Source organism: Urtica dioica, chromosome 11, assembly GCF_054948205.1.
Source record: "Urtica dioica subsp. dioica isolate 48M chromosome 11, U.dioica_male_clone48M_v1_H2, whole genome shotgun sequence".
In the NCBI taxonomy this organism is placed as follows: Eukaryota; Viridiplantae; Streptophyta; class Magnoliopsida; order Rosales; family Urticaceae; genus Urtica; species Urtica dioica.
In genome coordinates this window covers 11,445,313-11,465,596 of record NC_142766.1, presented here as the reverse complement: position 1 = coordinate 11,465,596, position 20,284 = coordinate 11,445,313, and the positions used below count along the sequence as shown (strand labels likewise).

The 20,284-nt window shown below is 35.9% G+C and overlaps 1 protein-coding gene across 5 annotated transcripts; it reads left to right on the top strand.

The window, feature by feature from the left end:
- Positions 1-12,030: 12,030 nt before the first annotated feature.
- Positions 12,031-18,975, top strand: LOC149381228 (spectrin beta chain, brain). Of its 5 annotated transcripts, none has more exons than XM_089630662.1 (16): positions 12,037-12,175; positions 12,701-13,058; positions 13,278-13,515; positions 13,594-13,859; positions 14,107-14,274; positions 14,427-15,146; positions 15,234-15,334; positions 15,715-15,777; positions 15,866-15,954; positions 16,041-16,106; positions 16,287-16,877; positions 17,064-17,135; positions 17,263-17,333; positions 17,525-17,582; positions 17,814-18,063; positions 18,164-18,972. In XM_089630662.1, the coding sequence occupies exons 2-16, from the start codon at positions 12,796-12,798 to the stop codon at positions 18,649-18,651; spliced, it is 3,504 nt and encodes a 1,167-aa protein (XP_089486788.1). In that variant the 5' UTR covers positions 12,037-12,175; positions 12,701-12,795; the 3' UTR covers positions 18,652-18,972. The 5 variants fall into 5 exon arrangements, with proteins under 5 accessions (XP_089486785.1, XP_089486786.1, XP_089486788.1 ...); XM_089630661.1 differs by having other exon boundaries at positions 13,591-13,859; XM_089630659.1 differs by having other exon boundaries at positions 12,031-12,104; positions 14,427-15,334; positions 18,164-18,975.
- The last annotated feature ends 1,309 nt before the right edge of the window (positions 18,976-20,284 follow it).

The following is a 20,284-nucleotide window of genomic DNA, read 5'->3' as shown; positions in this document are numbered from 1 at the left end:
AGTTTATACATGTAATTTTAATTTTCACTAAATGGAACTCTAAATTAGTAATATAATCTGTTGGTTTTTGAACTAGTCTAGGTTGGTGATTAGCCATTTGTTAGTGATTAAAAGCATGGAAGTGGAAATCTTTTCCAATTTATACTACTACATATATTTTTCCTTTACAAACCAGTATAAACAAAAAAAAAATGAAAAAATTTTGTCTCATAAATGTGAGAGCAAAAAAAAGTTGAAAACAAATTCAGGCTGAAAATACACAAAAGAAATCTTTTTGTTTAAATCTGGCTAAATGATTTTGTCACACTTGATCTAAATATTTTGTAACATATATTATACATATTAATATAACCACATGTAAACTAGATTTAAAAAGATATACCCTACATGTATGCAGGACTCACGGATTTTCTTTTCTCGTGCAAAAGTTATGTAGCAAAAAAATATTTTCTTGTGCAAAACTTATCCTACAACTAACTCTTTTTCTGTAGAAATGGAAACAGCGTCCCAACCAAATTCAATTGCCGATGGGTTAACTTCAAACATCATTGATGAGAATGACAATGACGGTGACGAGTTGAACTTATTTTAGAGACCTTTGCATAATTAATCTCTTTGAATTATGCGTCTTTTTGGCCAACATTAGAGTAATGGTTGTTTAATTTGAATATTTTGGATGGTATGTCAAGTCTATAGTTTTTAATTTTTTTTTTTTTTTTTTTTGTTGAAATGCTAATTAAATGACAAGGTTGTGAAAAAAAAACAAATCTGGAAACGGTTTTAAACGGTTCAAACGGTTTGTAACGGTCCAGAACGGTCTGAAATGGTCCGATCTAAACGGTCCAATATGTAAAAAACAAAACCAGACTGTTTGAAAACGCTTAAAATTGGATCGCTTCAGACCGGTCTGGTTTGGTCCAGATTTTAATTTTTTCGGTTCGGTTTGGTTACATATTTTTTAGACCGGACCGTCTGATTTTTTTGATCGATTTTGGAGTGGATCGAACCTTGCACAGCCCAAGCCTCTACTACTAAAAAGAAAGTAATTCTTTACTGAACGGGCCCCGCTTTATTTTTTATTGGTTTATAAATTGTGCACCACTGTAAGAAAAATAAGTCGAAGAGATGGGTATTCATGCGCGTGGGAGTGGACAGTTGAGATCAAGGATTAAAATATAGTTACTGATCAGATACCGATAGTCCAATTTTATTGAGATACAGATTACCGAGAGAGATGTCGACGGAGATTTTATAGTTATTTGAAATACTACTATCGACTTACCGATCATAAATTTACTGAGATACCGAATACCAACGGAGATATCCACAGATATTTTATAAAAATATATAATAAAGAATAATTATATATATATATATCAAAATAATTATATATATAGTAGCTTGCCGGAAATCATAGCTCCCAGCTCGTAACTTGACATTAATTTGGGTCAGCTCGTTGGTAATTCTCAAAGAAATGAGAATTCGTGTTGAAAAAAGGTCCATTTTTAAGAAAAAATTAGCATCGACAATCGATTTTCTACCGATTTCTAGTTTTTCAAACTCTTAATTTTCTTACCGACTTGACAAGATTTTGTGCGATATCTCATATATTTATGGCAAAATTTTGTAAAGCTATAAGAGATATTAAAGGTATCGTACCGAAAGTGTGAAAAAAGCTAGATCTCACCTAGATATAGCTAAATATCAGATAAATTTAAAACTTTGGTTGAGATAGGCACACATAGGAAAAAGTTGATAAAAAAAAAAAAGCACAAAAAAATGAAAGGAAATAATGAATGCGTGTCACTAAATTTATGAAGAGAATAGATTGGAATGCTCAAATGTTTGAGATATACACGTGTTCTTTTTACATGTATGGATACATGCAATCGATTAGTTGATTAACATATGCTATCAATTAAAGCTCCGGAGGTAGATGCGAAGGCTATTCTTTTTGGCATGATGACAACGATGACTCTCAATATCACGAGTAATTAAAGTGTTGAACACTAGAAAGCAATCGTGACAGTACTGAGATATCTACGACTCGTTCGTGATTATGGTCTACACTAGTAAATACGTATTCACTCTGGGAGGTGCAACTATATCTTGAAAATCATCCAAATAAACTGTGATAACGAGATCCACGATGGAATCTGAGTTTGTTGCATTGGATAAATGTGGCGAAGAAGTTGAATGACTGAGGAACTTTGTGGAGGATAATCTTGATTTGACAATGTTGAGAATATTGCCCACTTGAAGATAATGAATAAATGATTACTGAATTCGATAATAAGATTACTTTATTAGCATTATATGATTAGTGGGTTGATTTCTAAACAATTAGAATCAATAACAACTATCTTCCATAGCCTCCGTATTAAACTGAGTCACGTGCTGGGCACCTGAGTTCGGGCGGTGAGCTAAAACGAAGTCGATGACTGATATACGCCTGGAAAGCTATATCTAAAGTCATATATGTGGAACACATAGGTGAAGGCTGATCACTATGTGAGAGCATTCTACACTTGTGGTAAGTGTACGACTTGGACATGATTTGGTTGTAGATGTGTCGTTTAATGACCGTTACGACACACTAACCGAGGCCGCTATGATGGTCACAGTGAGACTTGATCTGAATCCTGAAGTGATCATGGACACTGGGTCATGTTACTGAGCTCTTTGACTCATTCGCTAAAAGGCTATCCATTCTAATCACAGCTTATGTATTGGGAGTCTCTCAGAGCATGATTCGAGTGGGAAGTGATTTACAGATACGGAATCCAGCCTTCCTGAAAGAAGGTTAATGTTCACTCACCTAAGGGTTGATTCCAGAACTGATAGATTGCTAGCACTTTCGAAGTAAGTAACGTTCGAAAGAATCTTTCGCTGGGGAAGCAACAATGCTTAGGGCTGATATGTATCAAGAGAAGTATAACGGAAAAATTGACTTCTCTTGACACGGGTTGAACCTAGAGGATCTTGATAACGAACTGACTATATCAGTGGACACTCGTCACGATGAGTAAATATAATTCTAGTATTAAAGGAGAGTTCAGTCTTGGCTTACAAGGTGGAGTATTTGACCAAGATTAGACGAATCGATGGACAAAAGAGAAAGGACTATTTCGTCTTTTTCATCGGATTTGTTAAGCTCCTATTACTAGGTCCATAGTCCCCGATTCGGCTATGATAAAGGCGGATAAGAACTTTCGTATAATAATGTTTATCATTATTAATCTCACTTGCTGTAATTGTGATTGACAGCATTAATTCTGGAAAACGGGTATTCGCATAATTAAATAAATATTTATGATAGAATTGTTTATTTATTGTTTGATCAAGTAAATAAACAATTATTAATTATTTGTTTATTGTTGGACCAAGTAAATAAATGATTAATTGGGTTTTAAGCAATTGAGCCTTGCACACATGGAAAAGTCGAATTATGTTTTTTGGCACTAAGGATTGCGCAAATCACCTTGGCCGTGTGCCATCAAGTTCGAAAATTTCAAATTGGTATTTACCAATATTTTCTCTTTAGTTGTTTAAATAAATGAGAGAGAATAATATAAGATATTGTCTTTTATTCTTTCCTTATTTAAAGGAAAATATTTAGGAGAATATATGAGAATATATTTAAAGGGAAATAATATATTCTCCTTTATTATCTCACTAAATAAAATATTCTCTATTTAAATAGAGAATAATATCCCATAGATCTTGATCTGATGGATGAGAGAAAAAGTAGGATTCACTTGTTGAGATCCGATGACCTAGATTTAATCCACTAGTGTGAACACAATAAAAAGAAATAAAATATTCTGGAAGGTTCCATGAATATCTCCTTTTACTACTATAAATAAGGGTTCATGAGAAGGCAAAAATAAGCAATTTTTCCGAGAATAATTTCGTGGCTCTCCTCTTGGCCATGCGAAATTTTCTGCCTCTCCCCCTCGGAAATTCGTTTCCATTCTTAGTAAAATAAGAGAGAGATCTCGAAACACCTAGTTTCGTGATCTAGTGAAATAAAGACTGTGCCCACTCATCTTTGTTATTCGTCTCGGAGATTACGTTTCGGAAGACTAAGGTGTCATCTTCGAGTCTTTCATCAAGACGACGCAAGAAGTACGCAATTGGTTTAGGAGCGTTCTGTAGCTGAACCAAAAATCAATGTAAGTATTCGTTTTTCGCTCAAATCGGTTGCTTGATAAATATGTTCTCGTGAATTAAATTAATTAAGCATAACTAGATCTCGTTAATTATAACCATAATTTAATTAGCTTATGATCAGCGTAATTAATTATTTTTCCGCATTAATATGGTTATATGGGAGAATCATCTTCAACGAGTGGTATCAGAGCGATTGTTCGTGTCTGATACGCGCTTGACTCCCCATCAAACAAAACATGTGCCTGCAATATGTATATATTGTGATAACCAATATGATATAGGTAGAGCACATAATGTGATTTCAATGGTAAGTCTAGACATATCCGTCGACGACATAATACCATTAGACAACTTCTCTCGTCTAAAGTCATTAGGATTGACTATGTTAGGTCCGAAGAGAATATTTCGGATCCGGTAACAAAATGGTTAAATAGGGACCAAGTAGAGAAGACATATAGAGGAATGGGGCTAAAGCCCATGGAAAATAAAGTCAAGACAAATGAAACCCAACCATGATGACTGGAGATCCCAAGATGTTGGTTCAAAATGACAACCTAATTGTCGAAGGCAAAATGAGGTCACTGTGGGGGAAGACCCCCGGTCTGATTCCTATGATAAAACGGTGACACCCATAAGAGGTTTAGCTTTGAGATTTTAATGATTATATGAAATCACCTATGTGAAAGAGAAGTGGGAGCGCTTCAAAAGAGAATTAATTGGGCTTAATTATCTAGAAACTCTTGCAGAACCATGCGAATGTTCAGGGCTAAAATGAACATAACCATGAGAACTGAACCTGTGTCAGGAAGATATCGTTTGGGGATATGTTTATCATTTATACAAAATTACTAACAGTTCAATGACATCGTGTCTATTGAGTAGTCAATAAAGATGGCATATCCTTCTGAGGGAAGGTTCAAGCACTTTGCCTATCTATCCTATACTGGTATTGACCGTAAAATCTATCACCACATCGAGTCGTGTCGTGTCTTTTTGTTGTCGTTACTCAATTTCATTCATGTGGGGGATTGTTGGAATAAAGTATTAAAATTGCATTTAATACTTTGTGTGTGACTGATTTGTGGCTAAGATTTGAGAGGGGTCCACTCATCGGAATTGATTAATTTAACTATATTCTTATTCCTCGTTGCGACGGGTATAAGATCAAATATTTATTTGCCAAAATCAATGCTATATTGAATGAAAAATTAATGCTCAAAGTGGGTTGAAAAATACCAGTAATTGTGAAGGAAATATCGAAGTGTTATGGTTGAGAGTGCTCTTACAAAAATCCCACATGAAAGAGATATGTAGACTTTGTATGAGCTTATATACAAAATTCGGTTAAAAGGGTTTGAGTTTCCAAGGATGACCCAGTTTTGTAGAGGGACAAAGGCTTATGGAAGCTCAAGTCCACCGCGCGTGCCGCCTGTTGGAATAGATCTAGGATTAAAGAATAATTTATCGCTTCTAGCAAACGGCGGATCATATAAAAAAAATCTTTAAAATACTTTAAACGATTTACTACCTAGACAAAGTGCATGAACATATAATTTAAAATTAATAACTATAAAGAGTTTTCACTCGGTACCAACCTCGCTTGAAGCTTGAGCGTTGAGAAGCCTTTGGAAATGTTGAATCGCTCGTCTTCCCACTTAGCTTGTCTCTTACGTGTCTTCTTGAATCCTGAGTAACCACGATAGTTTCTACCACTAGAGTCTTCGAGTTTAGAAATGATTTAGTGTGTGAGCACTATTAACACAATGACTCAAGAACTAGTCCTAGAGCCAAAGAGCTAATACAAAACACAAGGCCTAATGAGGACTTAGGTGCCAAAACAAAAGAGCAAGAAGAAAGAAAGAGGGATAGGGTGGGCGGCCAAGTTCTAGAGAAAGAAGATCTCAATCTAAAAAACTTGTGTGTTCAACATTGTGAATGATGTGTGATATTTATAGGAGGAGAATTGCCTTGAAGAGGTAGTTTCCTCTTTTCTATTGAATATCACATATTCATGAGCACAATCTCTATTTCCCATAATAATACCAAGGTTGAAAATAGTTTCCCTTTTCCTCTATGACTTGGACGTCCAACATCAATATGGCATGTGCCATAAATTTGTTTCATCTTTTCCTTTTTGGCAAGTATCTTCATACATCAATGCACAAAATAAATTCTCTCTTTCTCTATATGGAGGGCCACGAAATTGAGCATCTAGAACAAGCTTCTAGATCTTTCTTTATTTGTTAATGACAATATAAGAAAAGCCCATGTAAAATTTTCACATAAAATTCCATAAAATGAAATTCAATCCTCAAGGCCCAAATCTTCATACTTGTCTGTGTGGACTTACTACATTGTCATCATAAGACAATGTCCAAAATCTTATTTTGACATTTATACCATCTTATGTCCTTATGGACAAAATTACCCTTTAGACGATTTTCGTAAAATTCGTCTAGTTCAACACTTGAACTTATTTTGACTTAGCTACTAGTTTAACAAATCATACTCTAATGACTTGTGGTAGTGACCTCATGGATCCAAATGAACAAAGCTTGAGCTAGCATGCTTGGACACAAAAGTTCACAAACCTTTTCCAAGTTCCAGCTTAATGTCAACTGACTCCACTAAATAGTCGACACTGAAAATCTCTCGGTTCAAATGAATATGTTTTCTACTCAAAATTCTACTTAATTGTGATAAGTGGATCAATTGAATATTATCTATGTTTACCCTTCATGAATATCATCAACTAGATGCGATTTATAGAACTACCATTTTACCCTTCTAGTTGCTATTGTTGTCAATGGTGCCCACAAGAAGAGTTGTAATCTTTATATTATGCATTTGATGTAATAAAGTCTCATGAAGACTCTTGCTTGTAATTGCTTATTCATTAATAAAAGTTGAAACGTTCATTCAATCTTCCTTGTTTGAAGCTTTATGATAAAACCTTAGTCTTTAGTCCATAAACAAACTAAACAACTTACGAAGAGACAAATGTAGATTTGCATGAACAAACTCTTCGTAGTTTGCTTAAAACGATATATTCGCAATCTAAGGGTCAAAGGACTATTGACCTCAGTATGATTGTTAGAAGAATCTATGATGTCTGGTTATGAGGCATTGAGAGTTGGAGACTCTATAGTTCTTCTAGGTATCTTCCGAAGGTACTGAATTGACCAGTGCACTTCTAGAGACAAGATAAGAACAAACCATTTAACCTCTTATGTCTCAAAGTCACTACGTATGAATTGCATCGTGCTTACCTTAATCCTGAAATGAGACATGTCATTTCACACCTTAGTATTCTCATTTGAGAAAGTCAGAGTTCGGACTCACTATGTGATTCCGAACAGGGCCTATTGGTGAAGTACTAAGTTGTGAGAATGTCATGAGTAACTTTGTGAAGTTCTCATAGATATGGAATTCATGTACAAGATTGCTGAAATGCAATGTATGTCACCTCATGCTTTGTTCCTTGGAGTGTGAATAAATGAACTGGATAGTGTCCAAATTGAGTCCTGACTCTTTTGGATGAAACAATGTGACTTGTTAGCTCCTTGTCAATACATTGTTTCTAACTTATTCACAAGCGACAAATGAGTTGAGGAAATAACAGCTAGAAGGGTAAAATGGTAATTTAGTAAATCCCGACTAGCTGATGACATTCGTGAAGGGTAAACATAGATAATATTCAGTGGATCCGCTCATCATAATTAGGTTGAATTCTTGAGTAGAAAATAAATTCATTTGAACCGAGAGATTTTCAGTGTCAACTCTTTAGTGGAGTCAGTTGGCATTAAGCTAAACTTGGAAAAGGTTTGTGAACTTTTGAGTCCAAGTGTTTAGCTCAAGCTTTATTCATTTGGGTCCATGAGGTCACTGTCACGAATCACATCGAGTAGGAATAGTTAAACTGGAAGCTAAGTCAAAACAAGAACGAAAATTGTCAAAAATGTATTTTTGTCTTTTGAGACATATGATGAAATGAATGTCAATAAATTTTTTGACAAGTTCATTTGATGACTTAATGTCACTCGGTCATGACTTGATTATTGGGCCTTGTGAATTAATTTCATTTCATAAGAATTTTATTGAAAATTCTTAATGGGCTTTTCTCATGTTGTCATGAACAAATGAAGAAGCTTCTAGAAGCTCCTTGTAGAGACCATTTGGGCGCCCAACATACCCATAGGAAGAGAGAATATTTTGTGCATAAATGTATCAAGATATTTGCCAAAAGAAAAAGAGGAAACAAATTTCCTATACTTGTATAGGGAATTTCGGCCAAGGCAACCAAGAGAGAACAAAAGAGGAAACTAATCCCTTGGGGATTGGGCGCCTATCTTGGATAGGAATGGGCAATAAAAGATTGCTCATTAAGGCTTAGAAAATAAGAGGAAACTACTTCTTTCCAAGGCCAGCCCTTCTCCTATAAATAGGACCCTCATTCCTCTCATTCTATTCATTCCACATAAGTTAGAGATTGAGAGCCTCTCTCTCTAGAACTTGTGGTTGCCGCCCCTTCCTCTCTCTCTCTAGTTTATTTTCGATTTTTTGTTTTGGCACCTAGGTCCTCATTTGACCTAGTGTTTAGCTCTGCGACTTCAAGACTCGTTCTTAAGTCGTAGTGTTTAAAAGTGCCCACTCACTAATTCCTTTATTTCGAGTGATTTAGTGATAGAAACTTTCGTGGTTGCTCGAGGTGCCGAGGAAAGAAAGAGAGGCGTGCTGCGAGGGGAGACGAGCGTTGCGTACTTTCCAAAAGCTTCTCAAAGTTCAAGCTTCGAGAAAGGTTAGTAAACTTCTTAGCTCATAATAGTTTTTTATTTATATGTACTTACTCTTTGTCTAGGTTAGTAAAAACCGTTTTTACTTGTAAAAGAAAATTTTTAAAATTCCGCCGCTTTGCGAAGCGTTAAACTTTTTCTTAAACCCTAGATCGATTCCAACAAATGGTATCAGAGCTATGGTCAAAGATTGGCATGTACATGTATTTAAAAATATGAGCTTGAAAATCGTTTTCGAAAGTTTACTAATTTTGTGACAAGTTCGAATTGTTATCTTAGATTTTTTTTAATTTATTGCTCTTGCCTTTAAATTAAAAATCATGTTGATTTTCTATGAGTTTGGGATGTTATTAAAACACATTAGAATCAGTTCTAAAAGTTTTTAATTTTTTTATATTGAAAAACGTGTTTTAAAGGTTTGAGAAATTTCGAGTAAAATTTTGTGACTAGTTATCTTGTCTTACTAGTTTCTTATTTTTGCTTGAATCGTTTTATTCTTGCTGTTATTTATTTTATGCCTTGTTATTACCTTACTAATAAAACACAAATAAAAGCTTTAACAACCTTCATAAAACGTTCCGTTACACTCGATTCTTTTTCGCACCTAAAAATGACCAAGCTTTAATTATTTCTTTTTCTTCGAGCTGGAGTAAACCCGCATTAAAAGTGGCATACCTCTCTGCTCAGAAATCGAAATTTAATTATTCTTGAATCAAATTAAAGCTCTGTCTGTCCTCTGTCCAATGCCACCGGTTTCAGGTCAAAAGGACATCGGAGCCGCCAGTTATGGCGATTTTACTCAGAGGTGCGTGGCTGTTCCGAAACTCCAGTTTTTTAGAATTCCGGATTTTCAGCCCCACTACCATGAGTTATAGAACTCTAATGAGAAAATTTTCTTGAGCAAAATTGTTTTTTATAAGATTATAAACATGATGTGTAAGATTAAAAAGTTTTGATTTTTGAAAGATTAATTGAAATTGAGTTTTTACAAAACTAGTTTGAATTTTGAAAAACCATTTTCACTTTCAAACTTGAAAAATATTTTGTCATCCAAATCAAATAAGTTTTCAAAATGTTTTCAAAACTACATCTATATCACATATGTTCAAAATCTATATGAAAGAGAAAGAGTCCACTAAATTCTAGACACAAAATATTTTTTTTTTACAAGATGACGATGTATATATATACACACAAAAAAGCTTATTGAAAGAGAAAGAGTCCACTAAATTCTAGAGTTTTCTTATGTTGTTAGTTAAATGACAGTTTTTTTTAAAGGTTCTAGAGTTTCAAGACTGTTCCAGAGGAGTTGAGGGATATCTGAAGATGGTAATATTTGTAATTTGTTTACTGGAAAAGTTACGTAGTGGCATTCTGCAATTTCAAAAATTTAGGAGGAAATTTTGGGTAGCGCAGTGTATTAAGCATTGATGAGTATTTGCTATCTGTTAACAATTTTGAAAAGTAAGTACGATGATGCTTCTTGTATGGTGTATTTGCTTTTTGTTAACAATGTTGAAAAGTTAGTATGATTATGCTTTTTTGTATGATGCATTCTTTTTACATGTTCATGATGTATATATAATATATACACACAAAAAAAACTTATTGAAAGAGATAGGATGCATAAAATTTTGGAGGGTTTTTTTTATTATTTTTTATTATTTTTTTTTATCTTGTTAGTTAAATGACAATTTTTAATCTTTTAAAGCTTTTAGAGTTTCAAGACTGTTCCAGAGGAGTTGATGAATATTTGTTTATTAATTTTGTAAAGTTACGTATTGATATTTTTGTAATTTTAAAAATTTAGGAGGATATTTTGGGTAGCGCACTGTAAAATGAATAGTAAATCGAGCTCTCCTTTATATATAACAAGCAGTATGCTCCACGCGTTGCAACAGAATAATTAATATATTTTAGTGTAGAGGAAGAAATATATGGAGATATGTATAAAAATATCTAAGTTAGGAAAAAATGAATTTAAAATTTATTGGAGATATTTTTATTATATTTATTAAAAAAATCGTTATGAATGAATAAAACTTGTGTCAAGTGTAGGGATGACAATTTGACCCGTTACCCGCGTTTCGGCCCGTTACCCGATTTATTCGGGTCGGGTAATACCCGTTCTTTTTGGGTAAACGGGTAATACCCGTTAAGGTTTTAACGGGTCCGGGTACGGGTAACGGAATAGTTATCCTGTACCCGGTTACCCGAGACCCGACCCGTTAACTTTTAAATATTTAAAAAGATAATAAATTTTTATATGTTGCAATGAAGATGACAAAATTTACAATGAAGATGATCAATTTGCAATGAAGACTTCTTTTGTATTTTTTATTTATTTATTTTGAATTTTAATGTTCTTTATATTGTAGTAGCACTTTGATATTTTTCACCTAAATTTTATTATTTTTAAACTTTATATTGTTGATGGATTTTTATTTTATAAACGGGTAAGCGGGTCTACCCGACCCGCTACCGTTTTTTTAAACCGGGTAAACGGGTAACGGGTCCAATATTTTTAACCCGTTTACCCGGCGGGTATCCCCGTTACCCGGTCCGTCTCAAAATCCGGGTAAACGAGTCCGGGTAACGGGTAAAATATTATAGCGGGTACGGATAGCGGAATAGGTGTACCCGGCTTTATCCGTACCCGTTGCCATTCCTAGTCAAGTATACAATCTCTGATTTTTTTTTCTAAAAAAAGAAAATCATTGTTCTCATAGAGGTCAATCCTTTACTTTATACATTTAATATTATTATTATCATTATACATATATATATATATATATATATATATAAATATTGTTCAATGAATAGTGTTTCGTGATTTTTTTTTTAAAACTTTTATTTAAAAAAAATTGTACCATAAATATAAATAGTGTTCATTCGTGTCATTTTTTTTATCAGAAAGATAAAAATGTTTTCAAAAAATTTTAAATACATTTTTTTTAAATCTAAATATTTATGGACATATCTTTGTATATTTTTTTCTTTAAAATTAAAATATATTAATTATTCTGCTGTAATATAATAATATATTACGTGTGCTATTTTTCTTATTCGTGTTTTTTTTGGTACGCGTCTAAAGCTCTAAAAACGAACTCTTACAAGCTTTGGCTCCTTACTCAGCGCGTACGATCTTCTTCCCGTAAGCTACTTTGAATACATTTCTATCTCTCACTGCCTTAATATCTCAGAGCTAGGTATGTTAATTGAGCCATTTTATTGCCTCGATTCGTTTTCAATATGGAAGCACTGGTTTTCGCAATCGCCGTCTGTTTCCGCGGAAAATTTGATATATTATATTATGTGTTTATTGGGCTAATTCAGCTAAATATGAGGTTGTGTTTCACAAAATTTGAGTTCCAGGGGTGTCAAAACGGAGAAATTTGATCACTTTTTATGTTTGTAGGTTTTAGCTTTAGCTGTGTTTGGAAAGTAAAAAAAAATCGCAATATTTTGGGAGTTCGTTAGGCATATTTTAGTTATTAACGGGATAGTCCGACATCGAAATGACTGAAATTTTAGCATCTAGATGAGGAAGAGGTACTCAATCAATCATACTACTGTTTTTTTTTGTTAGTTAGTTTTTATGCCTTGATGTTACGGCTCATTCGTGGGATTCAAAATTGTAGTTATACATAGCGATATGTCTACTTTCTGTTGGACATGTAGATCACAAATTTCGGGGGTCTGAACTCTAGTTTGGTGTCATTCTTCCTTGGCAGGTTAAAGGAAAACAACAAACGAAATTCGTTCCCAGGAATCAAGGAATTTTTATGACTAGTTACACAGCTTAGCTTTGAAGCCTTGTTAGAGTATAATGTTAAACTCCGGGGGTGGTTTAAATAGGGGTCACGCGACCCCGTCAAATATGCCACCATTGCCCGAGTGTTTGCCGTTGGAGCCTATCATGTTGGGCAGTCAAAAATATCCGCGCCTTGGAGAATTGAGAAGGGTTCTCGGTGTTCCTGGTACTTCCGAGGATCGCTCTTTCGGGGCTAATCATCCCAAGCCTCGAGCTCCAGTTGGGAACGAGCTGAAGTACATAAAGGAAACTGTGGAAGATGTATCCAAGGAGGCCAGGTATGGTTTTCTCAACTAGCTTATCATCTCTAGCGTTATGTTGTTTGCTGAGTTTTTTATTTTATTTTTTTTATTTAGCGGTTGAAAGAATGATTTCTAGATGGTAATTTAAAACCCAACCCTGAATTCGCTTGCAAGTTAGGACGAATGTCGTTCCTTAGTTGTGTTAGATCTAGATCTAATTCCTCCGTGTTTTGATACAATGATTCTTCGGTTCAGGGATAGAGCAAGAATGTTTCACGAATCCATGTTCAAGTTGGACAAGTATAGAGAGCTGAGAGACACATTTACTTCAAAAAAGCGGCAAAGAAGTGATTCTATGCCAGGAGCGCAGTTGCTGAAGGCTGGAATCAAGATTCAACAAAATCCCCCCGACATCATGACCCAAAGATTGGAAAACAGGATGAAGAATTCGGCTTTGAACAAACGTGCCCGCACATCAGCGGCCGATCAGAGGGTTTGTTACAAAACTATAATCAATCAGCTCCTTTGGTTTCTCTGAGATCGTGTCTTTTGACTCTCTAAATGTTAGCAGACGGATAGTAGGCCACTTACGTTCTCGAGGCAGGAAACGTTCCTGGACAAGGACGGAAATACAGAATCCGGTCCTGGAAGAGTTGAAGAAAAAACTCGCAGATTGCTTGCTGGCGGTGAAGGCTTGGATCAAAAGATTAAGAAGAAGCGTTCTGTTGGAGTAGTTGGTAGCAGAGTGATTTCAGGAGACCGTGATGTAAGAAGACCCGCTCCTCCGAAGCTGAGTACAGATTCTAAATTACGATCATGTGATTCTCAAAGTTTCAGGTACTCTTTAAGTTTTGCACAGGTTCTGGTTTAATATCTTATCATCTCATATGCTAAAAAGTAGTCTCCTATTCTATAATGACATGCTCTATTTTCTCAATATCAAGTGGACTGTAGGACTGCCCTATCATATAATTTTTTTTTTTAATATATGCTCACCCCTTCTGAACATTCAGATATGATATATTATATATATATATATATTATATGAAAACAAAGAGATTCACTGTTTCTGGCTTCACTGCAGATTGAAGTCTTCTGCTGGAGTTGATGGAATCAACAAATTTGAGCATTCCTTTGAGCCTACTATTTCAGATTCCTCTCTAATACCCAAGACTGAACGTGAAAGTGGGTCCCTTCCAAGGGAACGTGTGCCGGTATTAGAGCAGAATTTGGTCAAAGGAAGCAACAATAAGTATGCATTTCTCAACCAGATATATTATTTTATAGTGCAGTATTAGTTAGCTTGCTGTCTCAATAGATTGCATGGATGAAGACCATCAACGTGTGCATGAATGAACACAATTGCAACAAGTTGAATAATTTGTTTGTGGCTTTATTCATCAGGCCCAAGATTCAACAAAACAGCTCGGTGGTCAGTCCTCATACAGTGATGAAGGGAAAGCTCGCTAAGGCACAACGTACTGGTTCAGTGATGGCCTTTGATTCACTGCCTAGTTCCCGACCTTTTTCAGGAGCTTTACAAGGATGCGATCAGGCTACAGTTGTAAATAAGGTCGAAGTTGCGGGAATGGCATTAACTCAAAAGCGTCAAACATCTGCAGGCTCGGCTATACACCCCATGACTCAGTGGGGTGGTCAGAGGCCACATAAAAACTCACGTACCAGGAGAACAAATCTGATTCCCCCTGTTTCCAACAATGCCGAGCCTCAGATTTCATCTGAAAGCCATAGAACTTCCGAGTTTGGCGCGAGAACCTCCTTGGCCGGAGCTTCAAGATCGATTGCACCGGGCAGTGTGGACAGTGATAGCCCCACAGTCAAAAGTGAAACTGATAATGTCTCCAGTTTGTTATATGGCTTATCTGAAAGTGAAGAATCGGGAGCTGGAGAAAACAAGTTGAAGGAGAGAAGAATCAACAACGGGGAGGCCGCCTCGACAACTCCAAAAAAATTTGGGGCTTTTGTAGTTCCGATGAAGAAGAACAATAAAATCCCGGCTAAAGAAAGTGGAGATGGGTTTAAAAAACAAGGTGGGAATGGGAGGGGAAACTTAGTGCCGCTAGGGGTTCCTCCGGTCAAGGAAAAGTTGACAAAAAATAAAAGGTCTTTGTTGCCTCTGTCTCGTGTATCTATTGGCCACATGTATAAAAGTATGTATTTCATTAACACAGTAGTTGTTTTCTTTCTTAGGTTCGGTAAGGCTGGCTGTCCACCTTCAAAGAAGCCGAAAGATCGGAAGGGCATGCCTCGTCTTCGGCCAACCCTGTCAAACGGTAGTTCTGATTTCACAGGTACCAGAGATTTAGTTTCTTATGAGAGGCATTTATACTACTACTAGCAGAGGCATTTGTTTTTTTATTTTTATTTTTATTTTTTATTTTAAGAGCTGTAGCTATAAAATGAATCAGCGGCAATTCCTGTCTCGTCTTTGTAGCTGAAGTGTCATGCCAGGACTTGACCCGTTTGCATCAAACCATGTTTTGCCCTTTCACAAGTTTATGCAGTTTTATGATTATTATGAGAATGCTTCTTGTTCTGGATTTTCCGGCTTTGCCGCGGTTTTAATAAAGTCAGCTGTTTCTTTTAAAAAAAATGATTATTATGAGAATACGGAAATTGTTTCAAACACCGCTTAGATTTAATTTTAATATGCATTCTATACTGTTTCCAGGTGAATCTGATGATGATTACGAAGAATTGCATCTGGCGGCCAAGTCTGCTCGAAATTCTAGCAGTACGCTTCTTGACTATACATTCAAAATCATCTAGAAAAGTGGCAACATGTTTTAACCTATACTAGAACTGATTGGTTGCTTTTTTAGGTCTTGCCTGTTCTAGTGCATTCTGGAAGAAGATGGACTATATTTTTGCATCTGTGTGCTCAGAGGATGCTTTGTACTTGAATCAACAGGTACTTTTTTTGTTTATTGTTTTTTTTTTTTTTTTTTTGGCAAAATATGGTCATGATTTTTAATTTTCTTTTTGATGTTTGGTTAGCTACGTTTAGCAGAAGAGCTGGGTGCCAGTTTGACCCAGATGTTTGACGATGAACTGCAAGTGCTGGTACAGTCTTATCTTTGATCTGATGAGCTTTCCTTCTCTCCTGCATTTAGGAAATATGCATAGACTTGGTTTGGTTATTGCTGATGTAAACCAAATTGGAGAAAGATCTTTGTTGTGATTGAGTTGCTGCCAAAAAAAAAAAAAAATGCCTGGTTAAGTGTAAATCTGTATATCTTTCAGGGTTTTGATGAGGGATTTAGTAGTTCGGTCAAAAGGGAAGATGCTCCTTTTGAGAAACTTGACAGGAGAAGATGTGACAAAGCAACCCCGCTATACCAAAGAGTTCTTTCTGCTTTGATTGAAGAAGGTGAAATCGAAGAGCTTTACCACCACAATGATGGGAAGAATATGTCTTTGCCATCTGTTAGTGACGATTCTCATTGTGGTTCATGCAACCAGTTTGAGCTTGAACCCAAAGACAAGGACCGGGTTGAGAGTGAAGTTGAGTCGAATCTGGGTTTCCAGAGTCAGAGAAACTGTTTACTCGACAGGTTCTCTTGCGATGGTAGCAGTGGAACTAACACAATAAGGAACCCAAGCATGTCCAGCTCTTTACATAACAGCCACCAGCTGTGGCAGGGACACGATGATTATTCCCATGTTGACATGAGCCACGCTGGGGAAGTCTCTTCGAATCATTGCCATCAATCCCAAACTCGGGAGTTTGATGTGCCCAGATTTCCTCCTTCTGATTGCCAATACCAATTAATGTCCATCAATGACAAGGTTCTTTTGGAGCTCCACAGCATTGGCTTGTATCCAGAGACACTGGTATGCTTCTTTATCTCATGTTCCGTATCCATTGTTTAAGCTTCCTTGATAATTCTTATTCGTAAATTCTATAAATGGTTGTTGAGCACTGTGAGCAGATTGTTCATCGAGTCATTTCTTGTAATTCATAAGATGCCCAGACTTTTTAACCCACTACTTTGTGCATCTCAATTTTTTTTTTTGTAGCCTGATCTTGCAGACGAAGGAGACATAATTAACGGGGACGTTATCGAACTCAAGGAAGGGCTACATGAACAGGTTTGTTTTGTTGTTGAAGATTTTTTGTGTTCCTGGCTTTGTACCTCTTAATCCAGTCTTTAGATCACATTTTTTTAATTAGTCTGTTTCTAATTGTTTACTTCTTATTGACTGCTTGGATGAATAGGTTGCAAGAAAGAAGAAATATTTAGGGAAAATAGACAAAGCTATGCAGAAAGAAAGAGATGTAGAAAGATGGTATGATTCATTCACTCTGCTTGTTTATTAAGTTTTGCTCAATGTACCAAAGATGATATCATTTCCTATTTCCATCATTTTGGGTGCTTTACCTCCATGCCATAAGAGCATCTGTTGACATCAAAATGGTGGGAAAGAATATGGGATCATCTTCAGATGAACTGTAACATTGCTGGTATATCTTTTTGCAGGAACGTTGAGCAAGTTGCTATGGACAAACTTGCTGAGATAGCCTACAGAAAGCGAATGGTGACCGCTCTATTTCCTTGCTCAGTATTCGTTTGTGATACATGGATTTCCTTTTAATTCTTTTATTGTGATTGAATGTCTCAGCAAGGATAGGTTTCTCTCAGTATTCGTTTGATAACCCTGAATATTTTTGTTTGCATCGCATATGGTTTAGTACGTTTGTTGTTCATTATTTCGAGGCCTGTATGTTGCTTTTTCCGTTTGGGTAATAGTTGATAAAATATTGTACAGGCTTGTCGCGGAAGTAATGCCTCAAAAACTGTGGTTCGTAAAGTTTCAAAACCAGTTGCAATGGCGTTTGTGAAGCGGACGGTCGCCAGGTGTCGGAAGTTTGAGGAAACCGGTAAGAGCTGCTTTGTTGATCCGCCGCTTCAGGATCTACTTTTTTCCAATCCTTCCAGCACCACCGACACAAAATCCGCCGACTTCATTGGCTCGGGCACCGCTAGTAACACGTGCAACGAGGCCTCCTTTCACGCAGGTGAATTACGCTTGATACATCTTTAACCTTTCCATGGAAAAAAAATGTCTATCTAGCCTGTGATTCTCTGTTTACTCTACTCACTCGGTATTTATCACAGGTGCATATTCTCTTGAGAGAGGGTCGGAGAGAGCTTCTTACAGGAGCAAATCCATGCTGAACAGAGGTGGCAAGAAGAGGGAAGCGCTGATCGAAGACGTCGCTTCATCGAGGGCTTCTCTCGCTTTCCAAGGAAAGAGGAGCGACTCAGACGGTCTCGGAAACAACTCTCCTTCGCTCGACAGCTCTCAGACCGAATGGAAAACAAAAGCAAAGTCGAAGCAGAATGCGACTCAATCTGCCTCGCTCTCGACCGGGAATGGCAGCAACAAGAGAGAGAGTGAATCTTTGTTGCCCGGTAATCCTCCGAGAGAATTGGAGAAACCCGTTACTGATTCCGGTCATAATAATGATATCCCCTTGACTGAATTCGATCAAGATCTCAATTCTTTCCTGAATTTCGAAGAAGACGACGATTTGATGGACTGTGACTTCAATGGCCTTGAAATTCCGACCGATGATCTTACTGACCTGGCCATGCTCATGTAAGACTCTATGCATGGCATTACCACCACTGTGTATAGTATATACAGTAACGTTGATTATCATTATAGTCATTATACTTAATAATATGGAGTCCATATAGCTTAGAAGAAAGCTAATTAATGGCTGTAAATAAGATTGGTATAAATCAAAGAGAAATCTATAGTCATATCGGCTCTATTTTTTCCTTGTCAAGACTTGAGACCTCAAATATTTGGATTGTCTTTATGTGAATGTTAAATGGTTATAATCGTCTCTTAGTGAAGAAAAAATGACTAGAAGACCGTATCTCATTTGATGAACTCTTCAGTTCTATTTCGCGAAATATTCGGTACCGGTGTGATTTGTTATGTAATGCGTCATCTAATTGCCTACGAGTCTTTGTTTTATTCTGTCGTAATAATGTACTGTTATTTTATTATAAAACTCATTCATACCTAGCCGACGAAGAAATATCCTGTGAAAACTTTGGATTAATATAATGCCAAAACTTGTGTAAAAGAGGAATAATATGCATCTAGATACCAAATATGTGAAGACACGGATTACTAATACTTAATTTACGAACTAAACCATTGACCATATTAGAGTACTAGTATTTTCATACCAACCGCAAGTCCGTATATAACTTTTCAACTTGAATATACGAATAAATCCAAGACGCCATGGATTTAGTCACCATTAATTTTGCCTTTTATTCTATTTCTTATTTTTAATGGAGGATCAGGTGAGCTTTAGCAATCAAGCAAGTCAATGCCAAACAAGTTCTTAAAAGTTATCTTACTAAAATACTGTTAATGCCGAATCATTAGATAACAGTCTCTCTTCTCAAACCCACTTGGTATTTCCCTTCTTTAAAATCCAACTATTTGACAATATGCATGTTGGGTCAACCAGAACCAACCGCTCATTGGGAAACAAAGCATGTAATATATAGAACCGAAAGTAACTTTAATTAATCAGCTCGGAATATATCTTTTTTTTTTGTTCTATGTTATTAGTTTATCGACTTAATCTAAACTATACATTACCAGGACAATCAATCAATTGCCACTATTCCAAATGTGTGTTATAATAAAATGACAAATAATATATAGATTAAAATCACAACCTTATCTATATATATATATATATATATATATATATATATATATATATATATATATATAAGTGTTGAATATCCACCTAAAAACAATGATGTTGTTACTATAAGTTCTAACAGTCACTCGGGTGGCGGAAAATTAATATATGTTATTGTCGATGTAAAAAAATAAATACAAAAATTGTCTCGACGATCATACGTATATGCCGAACGGACTCGGTATTATAACGAATGTGAAGATCGGATTATTCTTATACTAGAAAAATCTCACCACAAGAAGTGCAAATTACAAGGACTTCAATATATAAGTGAAATAAAGATGAAAGGTTATGCAACGTAAGTGTATTGTGTGAATGAGTGTGTAGCTTTTCTTTTTGGGGTTTTGTGCTTTTTATAGGTAGTGGTAAGGTTTGGACGTGGGTTGATCAGTTCCCACGTCCTAGACGGTTATTAGATAACTACTCATATCGTGTGTTGTGAGGTAACTGCTCTGAAACCGTTCATGGATCTTCAGAACGGTTATTTGTGCTTACGTGA